This window comes from Crinia signifera, chromosome 4 (assembly GCF_055691185.1).
Source record: "Crinia signifera chromosome 4, ASM5569118v1, whole genome shotgun sequence".
Taxonomy (NCBI): domain Eukaryota; kingdom Metazoa; phylum Chordata; class Amphibia; order Anura; family Myobatrachidae; genus Crinia; species Crinia signifera.
This window is the reverse complement of record NC_139220.1, coordinates 153,200,995-153,227,997: the sequence shown is the minus strand read 5'-3', so window position 1 is coordinate 153,227,997 and position 27,003 is coordinate 153,200,995. Positions and strand designations below refer to the sequence as shown.

Here is a 27,003-nt window from a genome sequence, read left to right as displayed (position 1 = left end):
GATGCCAATCCTGGAAATCCCGGGATTGAGCATTTTTCAATCCCAAATCCCAGGATTGAAAAAAATCCCCCGGGATTACCATCCCTACCCCTTGCCCATCATCGTCCCTATAAATATTTAATGCTCTAACTCACTTATTTAACCCCTTGAGTGGTGAGTTTTGCTGGGGCAGGACAAACCTACCAGGGCAGGTTTGTCCTGCCCCAGCAAAACCCACCACAGAAAGCTGGAAGCCCCCCCTCACCTCCGCTCCGGCATTAGTACGCCGGAGCTTCCCTGCTGCCGCTGTCTCCGCTGCCCCCTGTCACATTCAGAAGTGACGTCGGCGGTAGGCTGGGGGATGTTCGCGGCGGCTCGGGAGGACTCTGTGCCTGAGCGCTCCAGAGTCCCCCCCAGCCGCGCCGACCATACCCAAGCCTGCCACCGACGTCACTGTAAAATGAGTGACTGCTGGCTGGTTGGGCAGGTCAGGGGAGCTCAGGCGTACCGATCGCCAGAGCAAAGGTGACGGGGGGACTGGAAGGGTTGGGCGGGAGGGGGGGGGGGGGCTCTAGAGGTGCTGCGCCAGTGGTGCACACTTGGCGCACACCTATTCTATATTAGTGGTATGCCCGGAAATTTTCCGGGACAGCCCGCTGCAGCAGCGCAGCTGAGCCCGGAAAATTTCCGGGCATACCACCCGAGGGGTTAAATATATTTTTAATACCAGAAAAATATCTAATATGATACAAAGGAATATGGGAAGATGATGGGCAGGGAGGGAGGGGTGATAATATGTATGCACATTACCCTGCTTAACTTTCTCACCATAGCATTCTATTTATTTGTGCTGTACTTACTAGAAAAAAAATATCTTTGTTCTCCTTTTTATTAAACTGTTCCTTAAACCTGTCACTATCTGTGACACTGGGGCAGGTCAGTGCTGCAGCTCAAAATTACAGGGACCACTTTCACTTCCAAGTCCTCCTCAGAGACTGACAGAAAAATCTCCCAGAAGCCATGACGTCATGACGTCATGAGTGTCAATCACACTGCGGAGCGGAGGAGGTGGAGCCGGCAGGTGGTCATTGTAATTTTTGCAGGTGCAGAGCTGCCGGTGCAACTCGGCAGCGTGCGCCTGTGAGAAGAGTAGGGGTGGGCTGGTGGGTACAGGTGCACAGCTGCCAGTGCAACTCGGCAGCGTGCGCCTGTGAGAAGAGTGGAGGTGGGCTGGTGGGTACAGGCGCACAGCTGCCTGTCCGTCTCGGCAGCGTGCGCCTGGGAAGGAGCAGGGGAGGGCTGGTGGCACACATGTACAGGCGCACAGCTGCCCCTACGTCTCGGTAGCGTGCGCCTGTGAGAACAGTGGGGGTGGGCTGGTGGGTGCAGGCGCACAGCTGCCTGTCCGTCTCGGCAGCGTGTGCCTGGGAAGGAGCAGGGGAGGGCTGGTTGGTTGCACACACGTACAGGCTCACAGCTGCCTGTACGTCTCGGCAGCGTGCGTCTGTGAGCACTATTAGCAGAGCCTTAATGACTCCCGGACGTCGTGACGTCATGACGCCGGGACGTCTGTGCGCAGTCAATCATCCTGCCGAAAGGCAGAACTATGTGTAGAGCTGACTGCGCACGCGCCGCCGGGTCCTCGGAGTAACCAGCCAGCTTTAACTATGGGTGAGTCGCGACCCCACGCTGACATGGGTGCGACCCACTTTGGGGTCGCGACCCACAGTTTGAGAAACGCTGTTCTAATGTATAAATTACAATCAATCATTATAGATCACAATAATGGATTGCTTTCATGTATATCCAAAAGATTTTATTACTAAAGATTGTTTTTGTGTTCTATACTCATATTACATTTTTCCTGTGCTCAGAACACATTGTTTATATTGAAAGTTAACATAAGCAGAGGTTGTTTTTTTCTATATTAAACAGTATGTGTCCATAGAATACTGGTGATGCATACACCAGTTTGTAAAATGTATATCCTATATTATATACTTTACTCAAGTAAGTCGTCTTGTCGTGTAAAAAAAATATTAAGAAGATGCCTGTTCAAAATAATTGTTTTTCCACCACCTATAACAGGGGTGGGGAACCTCAGGCCCGGGGGCAGCATGTGGCCCCCGTAGCCGGTCTGAGTGGCCCTCCCACCCGCCAGGCGGCTTTGCCAGGAGTCAAGTACAGGGGAATCCTCGTGAGAGGTCGGTAGTTCTCGCGAGAGTCCTCTTAATCAACAGCAGCTGGAGACTGTCAGTTCTATTCAGCGGCAGCCGCCGGAGCGTGGGACGGCTGCAGCAGGACAATTTGTAAAGCTGTGTACACACGGGGGCGATAGGGGCTGAAATCACCGGAAATATGGTCGCAGGCGACCATATTGCCAGTGATTGGAGTGTGCCCCGGCGATAAATCGCCGGGTGTGCGCTCCCGTTTTCAGCCCCATTCTAATCGCTGGTTGACCAGCTGAATACCTTGGACTCTGGTCGCTGATGAAAAGGAGAAACTGAGCAATATATTGCTAGCAATATATGGCTGAGCAATATATCTCCACCGTGTGTACGGGGCTTAAGGGACAATTTTACATATGGCCCCCAAAGGATTTTTTCCCAATACAAACGGCCCTTGGCACAAAAAAGGTTCCCCACCCCTGACCCTATAACATTGAGAGATCCTGCATTTTTTTGGGAGAAACTCCCTCTCAACAGTCTTTTGCTTTTGCTTTCACTCACAGGGATATATATAAAATAAGAGTCTGATCCATTCTGACAGGCATTTTTCATAGTGTATCGGACAATACCTTTTCAATGCAGCCAAATCCAACTGACTGATTTGGTTGCTTGGCGGGACCAGGTGAGCGACTGGAGGATGGCGCTGGGCGAGATGCTGCAGTTGCTCATCCGAGCCGGGACCAGGCAAGCGACGGGAGGATGGTTCCGGGTGAGCTACTGCTGCTCATTCGGCACCTTCCTTCCTGCCTCATCTCCTCAATCTGACTTTTTTAAAGTGTGACTGAGATTATCGGAAATTAGCCCAAACCTGTGGAACTTGGCCCCATTGCCAACAAAAGCATGTGGATTGTCGACTATGCCGCCAATCCATGTGGTTTTTGACAGGTTGGAACATTTTGACATGTCGGAAAAAAACTATAAAAAATTGGATAGGTCGATTCATGGATTAGTCTAAAAAAAAAGTCAGAAACAGCAGTTTTTCGACAAACGGCACTTTCCGACTAATTGAAAATACCCCTCATATTGAAATTTTTATTAGAATATTGGTTATAATGTACTGTACCATTGTAGAATGTGGTCAACAGCATCACAAATGTTTCTTCACATACATAGAATAGAATCAACTTTATTGGCCATGTATGCTTGCGCACACTAGGAATTTTTTGTGGATTTACAGTGCAGCATCAAGCAGGGATGAGGGGGGGGGGGGGCAGGGGGAGAAGGCATTACATACATTACAATAAAACATTACATGTGGGGAACACATACCCACCGAGGTGCACAGCGCCTAGGCAGCCATCAGCGGTGCCACTGGTCGCCGAAACAGCCAGGTAGGTAACAATACAAGCAGAGACAGTACAGTTATCACACAGGGAACATATTTGGCTGAGCTGCACAGCTCCTAGGCAGCCATCAGCGGCGCCGTCTTGATCATGCTGCTCAGAGGCAGCAGTAAAAATATTTGTATTTATGTAGCACTTTTCTTCCAAAGCTGGCACACCCTGCCAGCTTGTTGCTGGCGGGGTGTGCAACCAGCGAATGTACAGCATACAGGCTTTGCATACAGTGGGGGCAGAGGTATATGATGATGATCATGGTAAAGAAACAGTAAAACAAAGAGTAATACATAGCTTTCCTAAGAGGCTGAGATAAATGGTATCTTGGGAAAAGCAAAAATAAAACATGGCAGTGTTTCGGTTTATGTCCAAATCCAGTCCAAACTCCAGTTCTAACTCATTGCTTGCTTTCGATGACTTGCTTCCGATGATGCCAGGCAAGCCTTGGCCAGGCTTCTCCAAATGTCCCATTTTAAAGGAAAGTTTGGGTCAGCTGGTACAGGGGGAGGGGTTGGTGTTTGCACGCATTGCTCAGCTTATCTGATTAAAGGTGGGGGATGTTGTAGGCTCCCAGTAACAAAACACATTCCCATTGCAGACTGTTCTTTTAAATGAAAAGCATCAGGTTTTGGAAAATGGCATTCATGTACCTGTACAGAGGAGATGAGAGATGGTTTTAAAACTTCATTCCAGTTCTAACTCATTGCTTGCTTTCGATGACTTACTTTCGATGATGCCAGGCAAGCCTTGGCCAGGCTTTATTACATGCCTCTCAGAACAGTGATACACAAAATGGCAAGTTGCTAAAATCATTGTCCATTGCAGGTACCTGAAAAGGAGGGTCTAATTTGGGCCAAAATAGCACAAATTTACCCAGCAATGTATAATAACCAGTTAATGAGATTTACATCCTGTATAATAGTATGTAAAATTGCAATGTTCATTCTGTAGGTTATCCTTTATAGATGTTATATATACCTATAACATCAAGTGCCTGTAGCACTGCAGAGCGAAATAATTACCGGTACGATGAGTACACAACAATGTCAAAATAGAAGGTGCAAAGAAAAACTTATAAAGGGATGGACTAAGCTGTAAAATAACTTGACTTGCTTATGGTTCAGTGTTGCATTTCCCCTAATTAAATCTGCCCCATGTGACATTGGTAGAATCTTGGGATGGTCCTCTAGTAAAGTTTGTCGATAGAGATTTGAAATGCTATTTTTATATATATATATATATATATGTTAGCCTTGGATGAGTGGCGCCACTTTATGCTTAAGTAAATATATACAAAAAACAACAATATTCCCTTATTTATATAGGGTGTCAGCCCGTCTTACAATGAAAAAGTACCGGTATAATACTTAAGAAAAATGTGCAGGGAAGGAGTAAGACCTTGGCGACAAATTGTTGTGAGAAGTAATAAATAGTATATAAAAAATATATATAAAAAAAAAAAAAAATTTTATTATTATTGTAACAATATGAGACAAATATATAAAATCGACCAGAAGGGGGCGGACTACTACGGTGTCAGGCTTAAAATGTTAGGGAGTCAAGGATACATAAAAAATATATAATATATAAGAGGTTCCTAGATATAAAAAAGTGGGGGATGGGATATAAAAAATACAAAATACAATGGATAAAAAGTAGAACAGTAATAGCAGCAAATTCAATAAAGAACGCTTATCTTTTTAAGAAGGTAGGAGGTCAGATACCCGACGCGTTTCGTCTATGTGACTTCTTCAAGTCACATAGACGAAACGCGTCGGGTATCTGACCTCCTACCTTCTTAAAAAGATAAGCGTTCTTTATTGAATTTGCTGCTATTACTGTTCTACTTTTTATCCATTGTATTTTGTATTTTTTATATCCCATCCCCCACTTTTTTATATCTAGGAACCTCTTATATATTATATATTTTTTATGTATCCTTGACTCCCTAACATTTTAAGCCTGACACCGTAGTAGTCCGCCCCCTTCTGGTCGATTTTATATATTTGTCTCATATTGTTACAATAATAATAAAAAAAATTTTTTTTTTTATATATATTTTTTATATACTATTTATTACTTCTCACAACAATTTGTCGCCAAGGTCTTACTCCTTCCCTGCACATATATATATATATATATATATATATATATATATATATATATATATATATATATATATGTAAAGAAAAAAGAAATTGAAGCGCACCAGTCAGCAACAGGTAGGTACAATTTTTACTGATATACAGCTGACAAACATAGGTAAAAACATATAGGAATAAAAACTTCCCAAATGGAAAAGGCGGTACAGCAATACCAGGTGTCGATGGAAACCGGACAGCAGTGATCAGTTGCGGTCGGAACACCGGACAGCGAATACCAGCCACGACTTCCACAGGATACAGCGGACCAAAGCCAGGACGTCTACAGCGTCAGGATAGAGTAACCACGCCCAACGCGTTTCGACTACGGTCTTCGTCAGGGGGTGTGACTATCCCCTGACATCCACTAGCTTATATACCAGCACAACTCAATTACACAGGTGCTGCACATTACAATACAATTGTATAAACACAAAAGCCTAATCATGCACGCTGATACTTATCAGAAAAGCACAGAATAAATAGCTACATAACTGATGCAAAAATACAAAAAGGTATATAGAAAAATATATATAAAATAGTATATAAATATATTAAGAAAAAATATTTATTTTATTTTACAAAAATACATTATATATAATAGATAAAGTGGTGAGTGCTAAAGTACAATTTTTTTTTTTTTTTTTTTTTTTTTTTTTAATATGAATAATATAAGGACTATAAACATAGTCAGAAAAATATCTAACAATAAAGTGACTAGAAAAAGGTATAATAAATGATATAAATATTATAAGCAAAAAATAATAAATGCTGTTCGATTCAGTATCAGCCTGCAGGATGCACAGACTAAAAAGAGAGAAATAAAAAACATTATACATATAAAAACATATCAACATAATAGTCTGTTATAGTCAGACTAATTCCATATAAATCATCATTTTTAATAAATACACAATAAAACCATGATTAAACAACAATATTTGCGGTATATCAGTAGATAAATAAGATACATAACCATATTACATACTTAGTGATTATATTTAAAAAATAAATAAAATATAAAAATACTAATACCCTAGAAGGGGACCAAGCTGTGTATAACTGAATAAAGGGATACTAATTGTGTATAGGTCAACAAAAGATCATATTACCAGGCAAGTTACAAAACTATATGAGGATGGAGTAAATGGCGGGCTGGGGGAGAAAAAACCTAAATCAACGGTGGCAGGTCTGAGGGAGAGACACGACCCTGCACGAGAGCAGTCTGGTGGCATCCGTCATTGTGCCAGCGAGCGGGGTTATTAGCCCAACTACACTCACCAGCACTACGGGTGTCCCCAAAAATGCACTCAATGCAGGAAAGGAGTGATCTCGCAACCCTCATTCATGCCAACCGGACTCAAGGTTCCTAGTGTATAAATCCAGTATGTTTCACGTTTCCCCAATTTTATACTTAAATCACCGCCTCTTATGTCAAGGGTTACATGTTCAATACCCTTAAAGGAAAAATTCTTGAGATTGGATTGACAACAGTTGAAAAAATGTCTAGGCACACTATGATGCAAAACATTGTTCTTAATACTTCTCATATGTTCCAGAATGCGGATCTTAAGGGGGCGTTTCGTTTTTCCCACATACCTTTTCCCACAACTGCATTCTAGAACGTATATAACATTCTCTGTTGTACAAGTAATTTTGCTTTTAATGTCAAAAGATTTGTCTCTCACAACGTTCCAAACTTTATGCCTGTCACGACTGGCGTATTGGCAAATTTTACATCTATTGCATGGAAAAAAACCTTTAAGGTTTGTCAGCCAACCTCCATCTTCAATTACTTTTAAATTACTCGGGGCCAGAACCGATTTAATGGAGTTAGCCTTCTTAAAGACCACTTGAGGTTTCTTAGGTAAAGTGTGTTTTAGTAGGGGGTCAAGGAGCAAAATGTCCCAATGTTTATTTAATATTTTGCGTATCTCATTATCACAAGAGTTAAAGCGTGTGATAAATGGTAAAAAAACATTTTCATTAGGGTCAGGTATAGGTTTTTCTTTATATACCAACAGGTCTTTCCTGTCCAAATTTTTAGCTCTCTCTCTACATTTGTTGATTAATCGGATGGGGTATTTCTTTTCCTGAAATCTCTTCTCATAGATCTCAGCCTGTTCATCATATTTATCGATGGTATTACAATTCTTTCTAATACGTCTGAATTGCGAGTATGGGATGTTAGATATCCATTTGTTATAATGGCTGCTCTCAAAATGGATATAGCTGTTACTATCGACAGCTTTGACATGAGTATAGGTAGAAATCTCATGCCCTTCAGACCAGTCATTAGTATCGAGGACTAAGTCAAGATATTCAATTTTAGTGGGACTGCATTTTGAGGTGAACTTTAGATTATAGTTGTTGCTATTCAATTTCAGCACAAACAGTTCAAATGATTCCACATCACCATCCCACACAATCAGGAGATCGTCTATATATCTCTTGTAACATTTAATGTTACATTTAAAGGTCTCATTTATCTCCACATTATTTTCTTCCCACTCCCCCAAATAAAGATTTGCGAGGCTGGGTGCATACGGGGTCCCCATAGCTACCCCCCGTTTTTGCATAAAAAACTTTTGTTGGAAAGTGAAGAAATTATTTTCCATAACTAATTTCAGACAGTCTAATAGAAAGTTGCAAAATCCACCATCAATATCACTATCTTTTTCAAGGTAATATCTCACACCTGCAAACCCCCCTTCATGGGGTATAGAGGTGTAGAGTGCCTCTACATCGATGGTGCACCATAGATAACTGGATTCCCATTTAAAATTTTCAAAAAACATCAATACCTGTGTAGAATCTCTTAGATAGGATTTGAGATTCATTACATATTTCCTGATGTGTATATCAACAAATTCTGAGAGAGCTGCTGTCGCTGATCCAATGCCAGCGACTATAGGTCGACCAGGAGGTTTAATCAAATCAAATAGTTGGGCTAATAACCCCGCTCGCTGGCACAATGACGGATGCCACCAGACTGCTCTCGTGCAGGGTCGTGTCTCTCCCTCAGACCTGCCACCGTTGATTTAGGTTTTTTCTCCCCCAGCCCGCCATTTACTCCATCCTCATATAGTTTTGTAACTTGCCTGGTAATATGATCTTTTGTTGACCTATACACAATTAGTATCCCTTTATTCAGTTATACACAGCTTGGTCCCCTTCTAGGGTATTAGTATTTTTATATTTTATTTATTTTTTAAATATAATCACTAAGTATGTAATATGGTTATGTATCTTATTTATCTACTGATATACCGCAAATATTGTTGTTTAATCATGGTTTTATTGTGTATTTATTAAAAATGATGATTTATATGGAATTAGTCTGACTATAACAGACTATTATGTTGATATGTTTTTATATGTATAATGTTTTTTATTTCTCTCTTTTTAGTCTGTGCATCCTGCAGGCTGATACTGAATCGAACAGCATTTATTATTTTTTGCTTATAATATTTATATCATTTATTATACCTTTTTCTAGTCACTTTATTGTTAGATATTTTTCTGACTATGTTTATAGTCCTTATATTATTCATATTTAAAAAAAAAAAAAAAAAAAAATTGTACTTTAGCACTCACCACTTTATCTATTATATATAATGTATTTTTGTAAAATAAAATAAATATTTTTTCTTAATATATTTATATACTATTTTATATATATTTTTCTATATACCTTTTTGTATTTTTGCATCAGTTATGTAGCTATTTATTCTGTGCTTTTCTGATAAGTATCAGCGTGCATGATTAGGCTTTTGTGTTTATACAATTGTATTGTAATGTGCAGCACCTGTGTAATTGAGTTGTGCTGGTATATAAGCTAGTGGATGTCAGGGGATAGTCACACCCCCTGACGAAGACCGTAGTCGAAACGCGTTGGGCGTGGTTACTCTATCCTGACGCTGTAGACGTCCTGGCTTTGGTCCGCTGTATCCTGTGGAAGTCGTGGCTGGTATTCGCTGTCCGGTGTTCCGACCGCAACTGATCACTGCTGTCCGGTTTCCATCGACACCTGGTATTGCTGTACCGCCTTTTCCATTTGGGAAGTTTTTATTCCTATATGTTTTTACCTATGTTTGTCAGCTGTATATCAGTAAAAATTGTACCTACCTGTTGCTGACTGGTGCGCTTCAATTTCTTTTTTCTTTACAAGCATACTTCGTGGGAGCCGTGGTTGGATCCCTATTTTGAAGCTGCACACATATGGGAAGATTATGGACTTAGCCTGATATTTTGGACACTTTGGGACTGATTTGCGCTGGGTATCTTTCTTTTATATATATATATATATATAAAGTTCTATTCAGCCTGGCACTCATCCTCAGTGTGGTCAAGTCAAACACCTGGGTGCCTCCTGGATCGATTGTGTAAAGAGTGGCAGATGTTCAAGCAGTGGCATTCAACAGGATTTAAAAGATGTCAAAAACAGGTTTATTTTCCAATGTTTCGGGGCTCCAAAACTGCCTCTTTTTCAAGGTGTACACCTTGAAAAAGGGGCAGTTTTGGAGCCCTGAAACGTTGGAAAATAAACCTGTTTTTGACATCTTTTGGTGAGCACACACAACCAACACGGCACTCCAGGGTCTGTGCAAAATATTAGTAATTTATTCTAGCAATGTTTTCTAAGCTCCGTCGTCGGGCTACAGTGAGAACAATATAGTATCATTGTTCTCACTGTAGCCTTACGACGGAGCTTAGAGCTTCGAAACCTTGCTAGAATAAATTACTACTATTTTGCACAGACCCTGGAGTGCCGTGTTAGTTGGGTGTGCTCACCCCCAGCTAGTCCTTACTACATAATCTCTGCAAAGGCACCCGGGCAGCTGACAGTGTTGGAAATAGGAGTGCCGGATCAGATTGTATCATATATATATATATATAAAATGTTTTTAAACCCAACCCATCAGTTTTATTATCAAATGTTATAAGAAATCTTTGCTTACTATTTCCTGCGTATTTGCTTTGCGTAATTTGCGTAAATTGTATTTTACTAGCCAGATAATTCTGAATCTTCATTACCCTTTCAGCCATATTTCTAAGGAATGTCCAGGCTTTGTAAAAGGCTCTCTAAAATAATATGTTTAGATATACTCTTTAGAAGTCTAGTTTTAGTCCTATGTTTCTATACAGCTCTCTGGCTTGTCCTTTTTATTGTAACGTGCCATATTCAATCGGATCATTACTATACAGTGCTATGAAACATCATGGTGTAGTATTACAATGTAATAGACAGACCAAAGTGCATAGAAATGCAAGGCTACAGCCATATATCATTTTTGCGCAATTTGGGAGCCTGCACACAGTCCAATCTGAAACCACTGCATACAATTTAGGGGTTTCATAAAAAGATGATGGCAAAATGTATTCAATAGTAAGATCATGCCAAAAAAAATAAAACCTATGACAACTTTCATTTATTTTCTATTGTTCCCCTATATGTGAAGATGTTTTTCTACTGCAGTGTGAGGTTAATAAGGATAACACTGCCATTGAGCTAATGTTTGGACAACTAAGCTCTCACTTCATCAGCGGGAGCAAGTACAGTACATACCCATATACTGTAGCTTGCTGTAAAAGTTGTCGGTTATCAGACACCTTTTGTTTCTATAAATCAAAGCATGAACAGTATTTGCTTGCTATTCTTTTTTTTCCTGTTGAACTGCAAACTTTGTTAACACTGTTATTCTTTTTGGTATTTTTTTTCTGTTCCTACAGTGATGAGCTTTTTGCATTTCTCCTTAAGCTGAATCGACAATGCACTTCTATAACTCACGCAGTAGAATCTGTGAATAATCAAATACCTTTGAATGCTCAAAAGGTAAGTATATTTTGCTGTTTTTGTATTATCAATTTAAAGAAACCATTATTATTAGTATTAGCATTTTAAAGAAACTGTTTACTATTAGGGCAATAGTAAACATTAAAATGTGTTTATTGTACACTTTAGTCAAATGATATGATAAAAAGAGCAGCATTCTGTAATTTTCCTTGCAAAGCAACTTAAAACACTTGAAATATGATTTAATTATTTGAAACACTAATGCAAATGGCTAAGCAGGAATTTGCAAACTGTATCATTTACTGTACTGTCCTTGGAGCAAAATTTATATTACACTTTTAATTCATTTAACTATATAGTTGGTTCCAGATTTAATGTGTGGGATCTTTTATTTAAAAACCAAGAAAAATGAAGTGATTTGCTACTGTTTAATAGCATTGTTATCCAGCTACAATATGGACCTCTCCTGCTCCTATCCTGCTGCTAAACCATGTAAGGAATTAGCAGATAATCTTTAACTGTAGTATGGTGTGTTTTAGGTATGCTGCCCTAACGTGCAGTCAGTCGTGGTAATAGATCCTATACCTGTATCTGAATTTCTATTTTTGAGCTCCCCCCCCCCCCCCCCCCCCAAATGATAGAATCCCTTATCACTACCACACATTTAACCTATTAATTTAGCACTATTTTCTTGTTTATTTGTTTTTTTGCTCCTCTATGTATTGTCAAGCTCTGCAGAACCCTTGTGGTGCCATATAAATAATAACCTATCATCTCCTGAATCCCTTCTTTTTGTAGGGCTTTATCCGCAATAATCTTGGAACCTTTATGTTGTGATTACTAAATCGATTTTTATACAAATTTTGATTATGTGCTTCATTTTAAGATAAAGTGTGACACTACTGATAAGAGTTTGCACCATTTTATTACCTTTATTACCGTTTCTCGGATACTGTATATTTGTAACTGGAGAGCTGCTGCTTTTTGTATCCAAAGAAAACATAACTGAATACCTCTGGCTAAAAGAAAAGCTTAAAAATTTGAGAAAAAACACAGCAATGTTTTAGTGACACTTGTAGTAAGTTTATTAGCCAATGGAAGTCGTCTGATGATGGACATCTCATTAAATTTTTTGGTCTTATTCAGTTGAACTTGAGGCTCTATTGTAGTGGTTCGCTTTGTGTAGACCGCCAAGTGTGTCTGTATAATCGCACTGGCGAATTCATTGCCGCTAATAGGATCAAGCCCTTTGTTTAGTTAAGCATAGGAAAGGCTGTGTTTGTGTGTGGAGCACATTATATTTTCAAATGTGTTACCTACTTTATTTCTTAACAGGTAGTGCTGGAGTTGGATTCTTCCCAGAACTTTCCTTCTGTTTGTGAGGACATTGTCACTAGTGTTACAGATCTCCGTAAAGAAGTCTGCAGACTGCAAAATCTTTTACAGAAGGTTTGTGTCTGTCCTGTAGTGGGTCTCATGGGGTGTTTTCTGCAGGAACAAGGTGAAGATGTTCCCTCCTATGTACGATAAAGCAATATTTATTTGAAAAATGTGTAAATGCGGTGGGAGTGTTAGGAATAGGTGTTAGCACCAAATCATTCACTTCCAAACCAACAACATAATGACAAGCTCTTGTCAGGAAGGGTCACTTTGAGTAATGGGCTGCAGGAAAAAGTGTGACAGGATAGGATTCAGTAAATGGAGCACCAGTGTCACAAAGGAATCTGTTACTGAATGATGCCATGTGGAAGTCAAACAGTAAGAGAGGTTAACATCACGGTATCCTGTAATTCTGTATTGAAATGAGTATGAAAAAATACATTAGGGATAATGGGAGGTTATAAATATTGTACTGCAAATAAGACATTCCTGTGACCTTTTGGTTAAGAAAATAAATACAAAGAATAGCAGAAGAAAATTTATTAACTAAGCCCACACAGGCTGTAACGGAAGAAGTTTTCATCTCTTTCTTAGGAAATGTAAACTGCAAAAGCTAAACTAACATTTCCAAAAATAATAAAACCCAGGAATCTAATTCAGAAACGCAGATACTTGATTTATCGAATCTTGCACTGGCCAAGCTTACAGATTCTTTGCTGTTTGGGTTTTATACTTTCAGATTCCATATGCCTTTAAAATGAGTGCATTCAAGAAACTGTTTGGGTAATCAACAGTGAACAATGAATATATGTTTCTAGCAAGAGGACTAATGGGGGTTTTTGGTCTTTTTTTTTTTTTTCTTTGTTTGCCAGTGTTTTGCTTTTGCTTTTTACAATATGAAAGACAGATGTACAGATAGAGCACAGCTTATTGCAGCGAATGGTGAACCACCTTACTGAATTAAGAAGAGGATTCTTCACCATTAGAGCAGTAACATTCTGAAACTTGTTGCCGGCGGGGGGTGATTACAGCAACTACTGTTAATGAATTTAAATAAAAACTAGATACATTTTGGCCACTAAGGGAATCCTATAGATATGACTTACTCAAGTCAGTAGTTACAAGTCAGATAGGTTGAACTCGATGGACGAATGTCTTTTTTCAGCATTAATAACTATGTTACTATGTAAATGTAGTTATAGCAAATTGCCATTGCTAGGTTGAACAGTTTAATTAGTTGTGCTTCACTGTGTGCGACAAAAAAGCTGTTATGATTTTGGCTTCTTCTCTATGTACACATAAATCCCTATACAGCACGAGATGCCATTCTCAAGTGAGCAGCCAGTTCCTGTATAACTAATGTTGGGTGTCTTTATTTATTTTTTAACAGTAAATGCATCTTCGTTGCAATGCTATGCAACTAAAACACAGGGAGAGACTGTCCTGATTAATGTTATATACGACTTGTGTGTGTGTGTGTGTGTGTGTGTGTGACTGTATATGGAGCAGAAAATCTGCCTCTGCTACATTGTAGCTCTTCATATGCATATTTAGTGACTGAGTCGCACACAGATTCTAATACGGATTGGAATTTATTCATTCAGGAATCCACTAAGGACTCGTTAGTAGACGTGGACTCTCTGGCTTCTACCATATTGTCTTATATTAAGTGGTGCATCAGTAATGTCACTGTTCAGAAATGTGTTAAACAATTCTCTAACAATAAGCCGTGGATGAATGGTGAAGTGCGTTCTTTACTACATAGTAGGGACCAGGCCTTTAGAGGAGGGGATTTGGTTGTGTACCGGGAATCTAGAACTCTCTTAAGGAAGGGAATTTGTAAAGCCAAAAAGGAATATTCTGCAAAAATTGAACAGCAGTTTAGGAATGATCACGATTCTAGAAGCATGTGGAAGGGTATTCACATTTTGACTAACTATAAGGAGAGCAGCCCCTTCTCCGATATGGCTAAGACATCGTTGGTAGATGATCTAAGCCAATTTTATGCTAGATTTGACAGGGACAATAGGTCGATCGCATGTAAATTCCCCTTGTTATAGGAGATGAATCTATATTCTCTTTTGAGGAACACGAGGTGAGAAAAGGTTTGTTGGGTGTAAATGCCAGGAAAGCTGCCAGCCCAGATGGAATTCCGGGCAGGGTCCTGAAGGGTTGTGCTGGCGAATTAGCCACTATTTTCACATACATTTTTAATGTGTCATTACTAACCGGTATTGTTCCCGAAATTTTCAAATCCACCACTATTGTCCCTATTCCAAAGAAAACGAAAATAGAAAGTCTTAATAACTTTCGCCCAATAGCCTTGACCCCCCCTCATTATGAAGTGTTTTGAAATATTAGTTTTAGTACACATTAAAAGACATCTTCCTGTTGGATTTGATAACGGCCAATACGCTTATAAGCCCAAAAGATCTACGGAAGATGCGCTGTTGTCCGTTATCCACTCCTCACTTTCGCACTTCGAAAAGCCAAACACATATGTTAGGTTGCTTTTTATTGATTATAGCTCCGCGTTTAATACAATTCTCCCTAATATCTTGGTAACTAAACTGCGGAGCTTAGGCTTTTCAGTTATGTTATGCAACTGGATCTTAGATTTTTTGATAAATAGGCCTCGACATATTAAACTCGGAGACTGTGTGTCCACAGTTCTGAGGATTAGTACAGGCACTCCCCAAGGCTGCGTATTGAGCCCATTATTATTTTCCTTATTTACTTAAGATTGTTGTCCGCAGGCGGACACAAATCTTATAATTAAGTTTGCCGATGATACTACGGTGGTAGGACTTATTACGAATGGGGAGGAGACTGCTTATAGAGAGGAAGTCAATTCCTTAGTAAACTGGGGCAGTGAAAATAATCTATTGTTAAATCTGACCAAAACAATAAATTATTATCGACTTTAGAAGAGGTAGGACATCTAAGTTAGAGCCTCTACTTATTGATAACTTGGAGGTAGAGAGGGTGACGGAGTTTAAGTTGCTAGGGGTCATTATCTCACACACTTTAACTTGGTCCTCCAATATTTCAGTGATGGCTAAGAAGGCTCAGCAGCGCCTATTTTTTTTTTTTTTTTGGAGGAAGCTTAGAGCAGCCAATTTCTCTCAGGAGAATTTGATTAGGTTTTATAAATGTGTTATTGAGAGTATCCTGTCATATTGCATTACAGTGTGGTTCGGAAATAGCACAAACAAAGATATAAAAAAACTGAATCGGGTGATACACACTGCAGAGGCCATTATTGGCCAAGATGTATCTTCCATGGAAGACATTTATATAAATATTATTAGGCGAAAAAGGAACAGTATAATGCAGGATAGCCACCACCCTTATAATCATGCCTACTCTTTCTTACCATCTAATAAACGGTTAAGGTGTATTCGATCTAGAACCTCACGTTTGAAAAATAGCTTCTTCCCAGCTGCCGTTACCGATTTTAACCAAAATTGTTAATTTGTTCTTGTTTCTGTGACCAAGATTATAATTTTGTTGTTTTACAATTTTTTTTATTGTGTTGCAATGACAATAAATTCTTATCTTATTAAATTAATCAGCATGGTATATAACATATCTGTATTCCTTTTTTTTTTGACTGGTGGGAATATGGCCTCTCTTCGGTGAAATATAACTTTCTACTTGGTGCAAATCTGTAATGCTAGGCAGGAAGCGTTTTGAACTAGGGTGTATATGTTGGTTTTGGCTGTATTTTGCTGAGCAGTGGACTCTTGTGTTGTGATAAAAGTAAGGCTATTGATCTGGTCATAATGTTCTGGTATGTATGTGTTGGACATGGGTCCGGTATCTATGTTGACCAATTTACCTTTTGAGTCTATACACCAATGATGAAAAATAAATCATATTAAAATGTAGTGTTCGTTATAGCACCCTGCACCTGTCACAGCACAGGCAGGTTATGTTTCCTGTCTTGGGTATTGTTTTCTGCATTGGTGCTTCTGGCACACTCTGGTCTGTATCAGCTCACTAAGATACAGAAAAATCAAGAAAATATGCTAATGGTAGTACCCCATAAGCATAAAAAGCAGCGCTAGAGAATTTTAAAATTAAACATGCCATTGGATCTGAAAGACCAATCTGGGGACTTGCCTAGGATTCATTCCATACAAGGAGGACGTTATCTACTCTAAAGGTGGACTATTCTCTTTTAGAGGAACTGCATTATACCAGTACGGCTGATTGCGGAATTTTCACAAGGATTGCATTCGGACTGCATACATCTAAGGATAACCTTTTCATCCAACTTGTGGCGACCAGCCTGGTAAATATATCAAAACCTCCGGAGATGCCCCTTTATCCCTCCATATACAACTGGAAAATATGGCTACTATATATGTCCCCAGACCCATGTGGCTGCTCTAAAACCTCAGACCAATTTCAATTATTACTGTGCCTTTTATCATTGTGGTATTATTTTCCTGTATTATATTATTGTGTATTAAAAGTGTTTATTTTAAAAATTGTCTAGCGGTGCTTTTTATGCTTATGAAGTACTCCCATTTGCATATTTTCTGGATTTTTCTTTTTTGTGAGGACTGACTATCCTCTAAAACAAAGAAGCTGCAATAGAGAAAACACATACTATCAAGCGCTCAGAAACATAACTTTGGTTATTGCTTCTCGCGAAGATACAGACCAGTGTGTGCTAGAAGCACCAGCGCAGAGAGCGACACCCCAGGTAGGAAACAGAAACTGCCTGTGACAGGTACAGGGTTCTAGAATGAATGCTAAAAATGTACAGTTCTTTCTCACACCAGTCGTTTTTTAAAAATAAAAAAAGCTTGAAACTGCCACTCTTTGTTTGCAGAATTGCCCTACACACTATTTAAAATATCTATTTACATAATGTAAGAAAACAATCCTTTGGAGTGTGGTTCATTAGGTCAATGATGTCTATGCAAAAGAAAAAAAGGTAGACAGTGACAAAAGGTCGACATGAGTTTTCCACTTTTTTTGTGTGTCAATGTTGACACCTGAGCATGTGAACCAATTAGTGTACCACGTAGTACATATTCCTTTTTACTGTGCTGCACCTACCAGTCACCTAATGTGCAGTTAGAAGCCAGCAGAAAACTTTTTTCCTGTCACGCCTAGTCTGACAACCAGCAGTACATCCATGAAAGCACTGCCTATATAGACTTATTCTGCCTTAACGTGCTTCTCAGAGGAAGAAGTCGCATAAGATTTCCTTTGAACTGCCTGAGAGCTTCCCGGGCATCAGGATCACATGCGATATATCGCATACAGTCTGATCCAATGCGCAGATCGTGCATTGCCCAAATTTATCCGATCTCTTAGCCTGTTGCATCGGAATCCGGCAAAATTGTATGGCCAGTTTTACCCATCTGGAAATCATCCTTGTAGGTTGGAGGAAGGAAAGTGCTTACATAAAGGGTTAGAACATTCACTAAAAAAAACTACAAAATATCCAGCTGGCATATGTCACTCTATCTCTGCACTTTTATGACCTATTAGTCTCCTAGTTCCTATCCTATAATAAATAACAAATTTACGAAAATATATTTTTGCTGTGAAAACAAATGAAAACTGAAGTTTAGAGTTCATATTGGGTAATTTTATTACTTTATTTTAATCATCTGTATTCTTATAATTACAAGCTGTCCATGCTTTTAACTCTGTTTTTTTGTTTATTGGTACAATTCAGCCCATGTAATTGGTCATGAAATGTTCTGTCACACTCTGTTTCCAAGATTTGTCAGCACTTCCAGTAACCCCTACAGCAAATGCCGAACAAAGTTTTTTTTTTTTTGTAGAACACTTTCCGTATACAATTACAATCTGAATGTAAGATGTACAGATAGATTGAGGTCATAAAATTATATGAAGGAATTCCTGCATTAAAAGGGAAATCGGTATATGTTTACACTTTCCTATCATGTTTTTGGGCAATACGGATGGTGTAATAGTTAGCATTACTGCCTCGCAGCACTGAGGTCATGGGTTCCATTCCCACCATGGCTCTAACTGTGCTGAGTTTGTATATTCTCCCCATACTTGCGTGGGTTTACGTCAGATAATTATCCCTAGAATGTCTGTGTGTGCGTGTACATATGGTAGAAATATAGATTGTAAGCTCCACTGGGGACTGATGTGAATGTTTAACTATACTCTGTAAAGCACTGCTGAATATGTGTGCGCTATATAAGAAACTGTTAATAAATAAATATACTATATGCACACGTTTAATTTGATATCCTTACTAAAAGGAAGTGTTCATATATGGAAGAAGAAGAAAAAAATCTTGTTTTAATGGTGGCATCAACATTCTAACCACATTGCTGCAGCAGTGTATTTTATGGGTTTTTTAGATATTTAAATCCAGTAACTATATATTAATGAGTAGACCGAAATATATAAATTATTTGATATCACACCAAATACTGTGCTGCTCCCAGAATTATACCGCTTTCAGACAGCGGTGACTGATCGCTGTCCGAAAATTGCAACAGAGTGATACTATGCGCTGCTGGTTTAGATAAATTGTATCTGCTGAGTGAATAAGATTGGACACACTGCTTAAATTGTATACATTTTTATAAAAGTAAAAAGAGATGAATTATAGATAATAGGAAATAGTGGACCACTTATAATGAAAAGAGCCAGTCCTTTTAGCAGGTGAATATAACATGCAAATAAATTTCGGAGGCAGTCTGTTGGCACTGTACGCATTAGCTGTACATAATTTTCCTTATAAAGTGTAGTTAGGGAGCAATAAAGGTGGTAGTTGGCTCACCTAGTAGATGTGATATCCAGTTGGGTTGATGCGCTGGTAATTAAGCAGCCAGGGCGGCTATGATGGAAGGAAGCCGGTGGTTTGGTAAAGCTGCGCCGGTTCTGGAGTTACCCGTGATGTTGAGTGGGTAATGCACGGTGTCCGTGCTGGAGGGCTTGGTGAGCCGGCAGCACTTCCGATGCAAGCCGTGGCAAATAGCGTGTAGCGTGGTCCAGCTAGGTCGGGCAAACAGGAGACCTCACACTAGGTTTTGCTGACGTCAACGCGTTTCGTAACCACTTGTATGCTGGAAACTTTTTCAAGACCCTGATCGCTGTCCGACCTAAGATCCGGACTGACCCTTTCACACAGAAAAATGACCTGTGTATTTCATGAAATTCCTGGGGGGAACGGCTTCAACCAGAAATTTCATTTTTCTGTGTGAAAAGGGGTATAACTGGAATAAAATACTAAATAAACAACTATCAATTAAGAGAACGCACTGAGGTGAAAAATTTCTATTTTAATCAATAATTTCCATTAAAATTCATACATTAACATTATGTATACTGAATATTACAATAATACTATTAAAAATGACTTCCTGATTTAAATTTATTTTTTAAGCTTAAAATATCATTGTGCAATTTAATACTAGTGGTATGCTCAACCTCTCCGAATTAAATTGCAATTGCTATTTCCAAAACAGATGACGTCGCCAATCTTTGGTGGGGGAAGTATCTGAACACAATTTAGTAAACAATATATGTACTAAATGTAAGCGTTTGAGCCCTGGCAGTCAGTAGAATATATACTGGAAGCATCCTTAGCTTCTGCTTCACAAAACTGCTGTTTTGTAACCGGACTGGCTAAGATTACAGGAATGTTCTGAATAAATAAGAGACTGGGAGAAATGTACTAAGATTGGAGTTCTATTTCACATGGGATGTTGCTATGGGCTCACATCTGATGCCTCTTGGTATGTCATTGTGTAGTTCTCAACTTTGGAATGGTCTTGTGGCTTCATATATGATCATCATTGCAGGTTCTGTGAAGAAATGTGTGACTTACAGACACTTGGTTTGGTGGTCTGATTTTTGCAGTGCACAGTTGTGTGTGATACTATGCTGCAAATAGCAAGGTAGAAAAAGTATATTGGTTGTCCTTGTACGGTTTGAACAGGTATTGGAAAACAATATAAGATAATAAAGGCAATATAAGAGCTTAAGGTCTATGTTTACCAAGGCTGAAATTTAAAATGGCAATGTTATTAATTTGCAAATTAGGCACATCTTGTGTTCAATTTATTTCCGGGTCAAATCTGAAAAGAATCGGCGGCTTGCAAAAGCTTGTCTTCTAGGAAGACAGCCCTCAACCCTAAATATTTGTATTTGACCAGTGATTTTGTGAGCATAATACGGTTATCGTTCCATGGGCCTACTTTGTTTGTACGCCATACACTATGTTCATACAACTGAGTGGTTATCAGCAGGCTGCACATGTGCTGTCATAGCACTGCACACACACAAAGTTACCTTTTGCAATGCCACACATATTAAGATTCTTCAGAGTCATTGACAGGATAGTAACATTTGGGGAGGTATCTGAGTGGTGGCAATGGAAGCAAGTTGGTTATGGCTGCCTTCAGCTGCAATCAAGTATGCAGGGAAACTTACTGGCAGCATCGCTACTGTCACGGCAGGTCTTTATGACAATAGACTCATTTGAGGAGTTGATTATTCTGTCAGCAGGCCTGGTGATAGGGGATACAAAGGGTACTCCTGTCCTGAGCTTCAGAGGGGCCCCGAGGTTGAGAGTCACAAAATAGGGCTGTGGCTAATAGTGATTTAATATAGTTGTTAACCTGCAGCAGAGAGGGAGTGGGGGGCTTCCCCACTAATGATGCCACGTCACCCCAGAGAGTACTGGTAGTTTCCGTAATTGAAATGTGTGGTACTGCTTGGCGTTGTAGTCTCTGTGCCAGCCCAGCTTATGGACTGCTTGGAAGTCAGGACCTTGCAGAACGCAGGAGGAAAGGAAGAGCGGATCAGAAGCAGCACTCTATAGCATCGGAACCTGGGGCCTGTCTTGTTCCTAGTAACCCCCTTTTGTTACCTAGTGCACTATGTCCTCCTTTTCTATTCCCTAATCTGGCGCCTCCCTCCCCTCTTCTGTTCCCTAGTCTATCGTCTCCCACCCCTCATCTGTTCCCTAGTCTGCCTTCTCCCCACCCTCTTCTGTTCCCTAGTCTGCCTTTTCCCCACCCTCCTCTCTTCCATAGTCTGCCATCTCCCCACCCTCTACTGTTCCCTAGTCTGCCGCCTCCCTCCCCTCTTGTGTTCCCTAGTCTGCCACCTCTATCCCCTCTTTTGTTCCCTAGTCTGCCCACCCTCCCTAGTCATCTGGTCCTGGTTATTTGCTGCGCAAAACAATGACACAGCGTCATTATACTTTTTGCTGTGCCACTGGTCCTTTCAAGTTCTGTACCTGCCGCCACGTCTTGCGCCACCTAATGGGAGCAGTAAATGCCAACCATTAAGCACAGTCAACTTTAGGTGGTAAGCCACAACTGTCCAATTCAGCTCCCTCTACAGATTGGCAGTAGAGCAGCCTGAGTCTGCACCAAACACTGCATGGTATGGTAAGTCAAGTGACAGCGTGGTAAGAAGTGAAGGAGTGTTTTTACTTTTAATTTTCCATGCAGTTTATATATGTGTGTGTGTGTGTGTGTGTGTGTGTGTGTGTGTGTGTGTGTGTGTGTGTGTGTGTGTGTGTGTGTGTGTGTGTGTGTGTGTGTGTGTGTGTGTGTGTGTGTGTGTGTGATAAAAAAAAATATATATATATATATATATATATATATATTTATTTATTTTTTCTTTAAAGCTGGTATATGTATTGGCACATATAAGGAGGGAAGTGTGGGTGATGGTAAGGTATAGGGGGGCCCTCAAGATGTTGCTTTCCCTGTTTGTCAGTGTTGCGTAAGCAGTTGCTAATAACTTTGCGATGTCCCCAGTGGTATCTATATTTTCTTGACCACAGATTCGCTTACGATGATTAGCAAGTATGAAGCCTTAAATTCTCCCTGTCTGTGAGTACCGTGACTTGGCATCACAGCGGGTAAAAGTTGGCTCTCACATTCCCTAAATACGGATATATAAATTGTGTGGAAATCTACACATTTCTTATAAAGTCTTGTGGCTATCATCAGCATTTGAAACTGTTTTGTTGTTCCATATACTAAGAATATACATTTACATTATGTAGGTTTTTTTTATATATTTTTTAGGTACTTGTTTCCTAGCACGGCCACAACGATCATGATCGTGGGCATCGTGAGGAAAAATCGGGGCCATCGCGGCCATCGCAAGCACTAAAAAAAAATCGGGTGCGATGGTCGCGACGCGATGCCCGCGATTTCCCCATAGGGAACAATGTTAAATGCCTCAATTTAGCCGCAATGCCCCTGATTTCCCATAGGAAACAATGTTAAATGGGTCAATTTACCCAAATCATCATAGGGAACAATGTTAAATGGTCCATAAACCCCCCAAAACACCCCTGAACAGTGAAATGTCCCCCCAAAAGTATTTAACGACACCCCACGATCAACGCGAACCCGAAGCGTGGCGAGCGGCGGCGGTACGCGTCCTCCGACCTTTTCATACCCCCACTATCCACTAGGGCGTGGAGTTGAGAATAGAATAGTGCAGCGAGCCACCGAGCCCGAAGCGTGGCGAGCGGACGCGGATACCTGTGAAGCCCGCGAAGGGACGCGTTTACCTGTGAAGGTATCCGCGTCCCCTCGCGGGGTTCGCTGCGCTCGCCACGCTTCGGGCTCGGTGGCTCGCTACGCTCGCCACACTATTCTATTCTCAACTCCACGCCCTAGTGGATAGTGGGGGTATGAAAAGGTCGGAGGACGCGTACCGCCGCCCCTCGCGGGCGCGCTGCGCTCGCCACGCTTCGGGCTCGGTGGCTCGCCACGCTCGCCCCGCTATTCTATTCTCAACTCCACGCCCTAGTGGATAGTGGGGGTATGAAAAGGTTGGAGGACGCGTACCATCGCCCCTCGCGGGCTCGCTGCGCTCGCCACGCTTCAGGTTCACGTTGATCGTGGGGTAGCATAAAGTACTTTTGGGGGGACATTTCACTGTTCTGGGGTGTTTTTGGGGCTTTCTGGCCCATTTACCATTGTTCCCTATGACGATTTGGTGAAATTGAGGTATTTAACATTGTTCCCTATGAGAAATCGGGGGCATCGCGGGTACATTGAGCCATTTAACATTGTTTCCTATGGGAAAATCGTGGGCATCGCGTCTGGACCATTTAAGGCTTTTTTAGCCGCATATGACGCGACCTACGCGATTTTGACCACTTTTTTAAATGCATTTCAATGGGAAAATCGGGGGCATCGCGTCGGTCGCGTCGTATGCCACTAAAAATGACACACGATGCCCGCGATTGTGGCCGTGCTAGGAAACAAGTACCATTTTTTATTTTATATTCATTTTTTAATGTGTACAATATTGTGATTTAATTGTGTATTAATTGCTATAGGTGGCCGCCTATCTTTGTTCATGTTCATATTTATAAAAAAAATTACATGATATTAAAACAGTCTGCATTGTCTGAGCATGTATATTCACTCATGGTGCAAGAAGGGATCTATTATTAATTAGCGCAGTCTTCCATTCCCTTCGGAAACAGTATGAAGCCTTAAATATCACATCTGCATAGGCAAGTGCATACAATCCTGAATTAGGCTTTAAGTAATGACCTTCTCCATTAACAGCTCTAAACATAAGTAAGCATTTATAGGATAATCTGGACAATGACTAAGGCAGCATTGGTCTTCATGTGAAAGTGTATAAAGCACATATACTGTGTAAGAATGCATACTGTAGAACAATTCATTTTTCTGAGCTCATTAAACAGTGTTTAGGTGGGGAAGTTTTGCTGTTATGTGATTTTTTATTTTTTTTTATGTTTTTGCTGTTTAATCATTTTAATGTATTGATACTTATTAAGAAAGACTATGCACTTCAGCATGCCTGATTTGTTCACTTTTCTGTCAGTTTCAGCAAGGTCAAAGAAACAACCCCTGCCGTGTGCCGCCACTGGAGGAACAGCTAGGTTGGAGATGGGGTAAATTGATTAAAAGGACTACGCTGACTGTGTTAGGTTTGGGATTTTTTATCTCCATTGTTCATATGTGCCACAGAAATAAAATGGTGCTGTAAAATACATTAACATGGCAATAATGTTTTAGAGGGAATTTTTTGTTTCATTTTTTTTTTGTTAATTCAGTACCTTGCTAACATAACCAAATGTTATTTTTATGTAATTTGGACATCTTGTCTACTTCACTGTGTGATTTCACATTTTCTCATGTGGAGTATAAAAACATTTCCAATCAATAATTTTCTGTAACAAGTTTCTCACCTTAATCATAAGTTATTACAAAATTGCTGCATTAAGTAATACTTTGATACTATTTGCTTTACCATAGTATTTAGAATTTGTCATTTATTTTATGTAGTTTAAAAGCGCATTAAAGTTGTGTATCCAAATTTTGTAGTGCTGTTCTGAATAACCATTGCAAGGATATTAAAATGCTTTGTCAAATAAAACGGTGTTCCATTATATAGGGAAACATTGGTCTAATGATTTAATAAGACAGCATCTGCAACAAATAAATGTGTTAAGAGGTAAGTAGTTATTGCAGTAAAAAAAAAAAATCACAAGCCTCGTACAAACTGAGATATTGCCTAATGGCCAATTTTGACTAGATGCACTTGAAATTTTGTCTAACTAATGACAGTCTATAGGTGCCCATACACGTTGCGATATTGTATACAATAATTGTATTTTAACGCATCTCGGTTTTACGATGAGATCCACTACAAAAAGTATGTGCTGCACATACTTTTTGTACTAGATCTTATCTCATCGCAAAACCGAGATGCGATATTGTATACAATAATTGTAACTTGTATGGGCACCTTATGTCTGATCTAGTCAAAATATCCTGTATATTATCTTGTATACATATTTTTTTTTTTTTTTTAAAGATGCCATATTAATGTTAAACTTCTTTTAACATTGAAATCTATTGTGATAATTTTTTTATTATTATGTAGGGGACATTTTAAATCTCACAGAAGCAGAAAGTATGTCCATAAATAAGTCTGCCTGGATCTGTAGGAGGCAAGAACCTGATTTAGTTACATGATTCTGAGCACAGTACATGTGAGGGGAAAGGCTAGTGCTGTAAGGAGGGGAATAGTAGTAAACTGCAATACAGATTTGAATTGTTTGAGGAGCATGGACTAACTAACACCACAAACTAGTTTAGTTATGGGAGGCTCATTTAAATGCTATGTAGGAAATTAATGATGTCAAACACATCTCTATAGAAAGAGGTCCTCATCACTCTGACTAAATCTGTCTAACTGTTAAGTAATGTGAAATGCATACAAAGGGGGGTATTCAATGTGTTCCCCCGTCGGAAATAGCGGCGGCTCCCTATTCAATGCTGTCTTTAGCGAAAGCATTGAAACGGGATCACGGCAGAACGGGCCCGACTTTAGAAGCTGTCGGGCCCGTTCTGCCGATAACGGCCGTGGATTGTCGCGATCCCGGCCGCAGATCGTCAATCCACGGCCGTTTTTGTGGCCACGCCCCCTTTGCGCCAATCGGCAGGCGGGACATTGAATCCCGTCTGTCGTTCAGCTTTCGGGCTGACCGCAAACGTGCCAGGATCATGGCTGTCGGCAGGGATCGACAGCTGTGATCCTAGATTGAGTACCCCCCAAAGTCAAAGTTGCCGGTGCACAAATCAAACTCCCAATTTAATGAATATTGCAATAAAATTTTGCATTTTTAGCGAGGTTCTTCGCTTATTTATGGCCATAAGTAACGGCTTGCCCACCGCGTCCAGGTGACCTCATTAGTCGGGCAAGTCCCTAACATTTTGGGGGGTAAAAATCTAGGGCACAGGGCACCCCAAAACGATGCAGCCGAGTGACCCCAGGGCAACACAAGACTGAAAGAAATATATAGTGAAACAAAGTAAGGATAGGTTAGTGAGAGAAGCTGCTAAAAATAGCAGGGGTAAGTAAGTGAGACAAAAGGAGAGATAAAGTAGTGAGAGCTGAAGTAGTGAAGTAAAGGTGAGAAATGAATTACATTGAAATAAAACGCCCAATAGGGATGGAAGTGAATATGAAAATAAGCGAAGAACCTTGCTAAAAATGCAAACTTTTATTGCAATATTCATTCAATTGGGAGTTTGATTTGTGCACCGGCAACTTTGACTTTGTATGCAGTTCTACTGAAAGGTCTCCGCATGGTCGCACCTCTCAATTGG

At 40.0% G+C, this 27,003-nt stretch overlaps 1 protein-coding gene across 1 annotated transcript in view; it reads left to right on the top strand.

Moving 5' to 3' along the window:
• The window catches only part of ASZ1 (ankyrin repeat, SAM and basic leucine zipper domain containing 1), a 126,546-nt gene extending 101,283 nt beyond the window's left edge, over positions 1 to 25,263 (top strand). Inside the window, exons 11-13 of the mRNA XM_083182804.1 lie at positions 11,419 to 11,521; positions 12,818 to 12,931; positions 24,710 to 25,263. Of these exons, the coding sequence (XP_083038930.1) occupies positions 11,419 to 11,521; positions 12,818 to 12,931; positions 24,710 to 24,874 (382 nt within the window). The 3' untranslated portion in view covers positions 24,875 to 25,263. The remainder of the gene's footprint in view (positions 1 to 11,418; positions 11,522 to 12,817; positions 12,932 to 24,709) is intronic.
• The last annotated feature ends 1,740 nt before the right edge of the window (positions 25,264 to 27,003 follow it).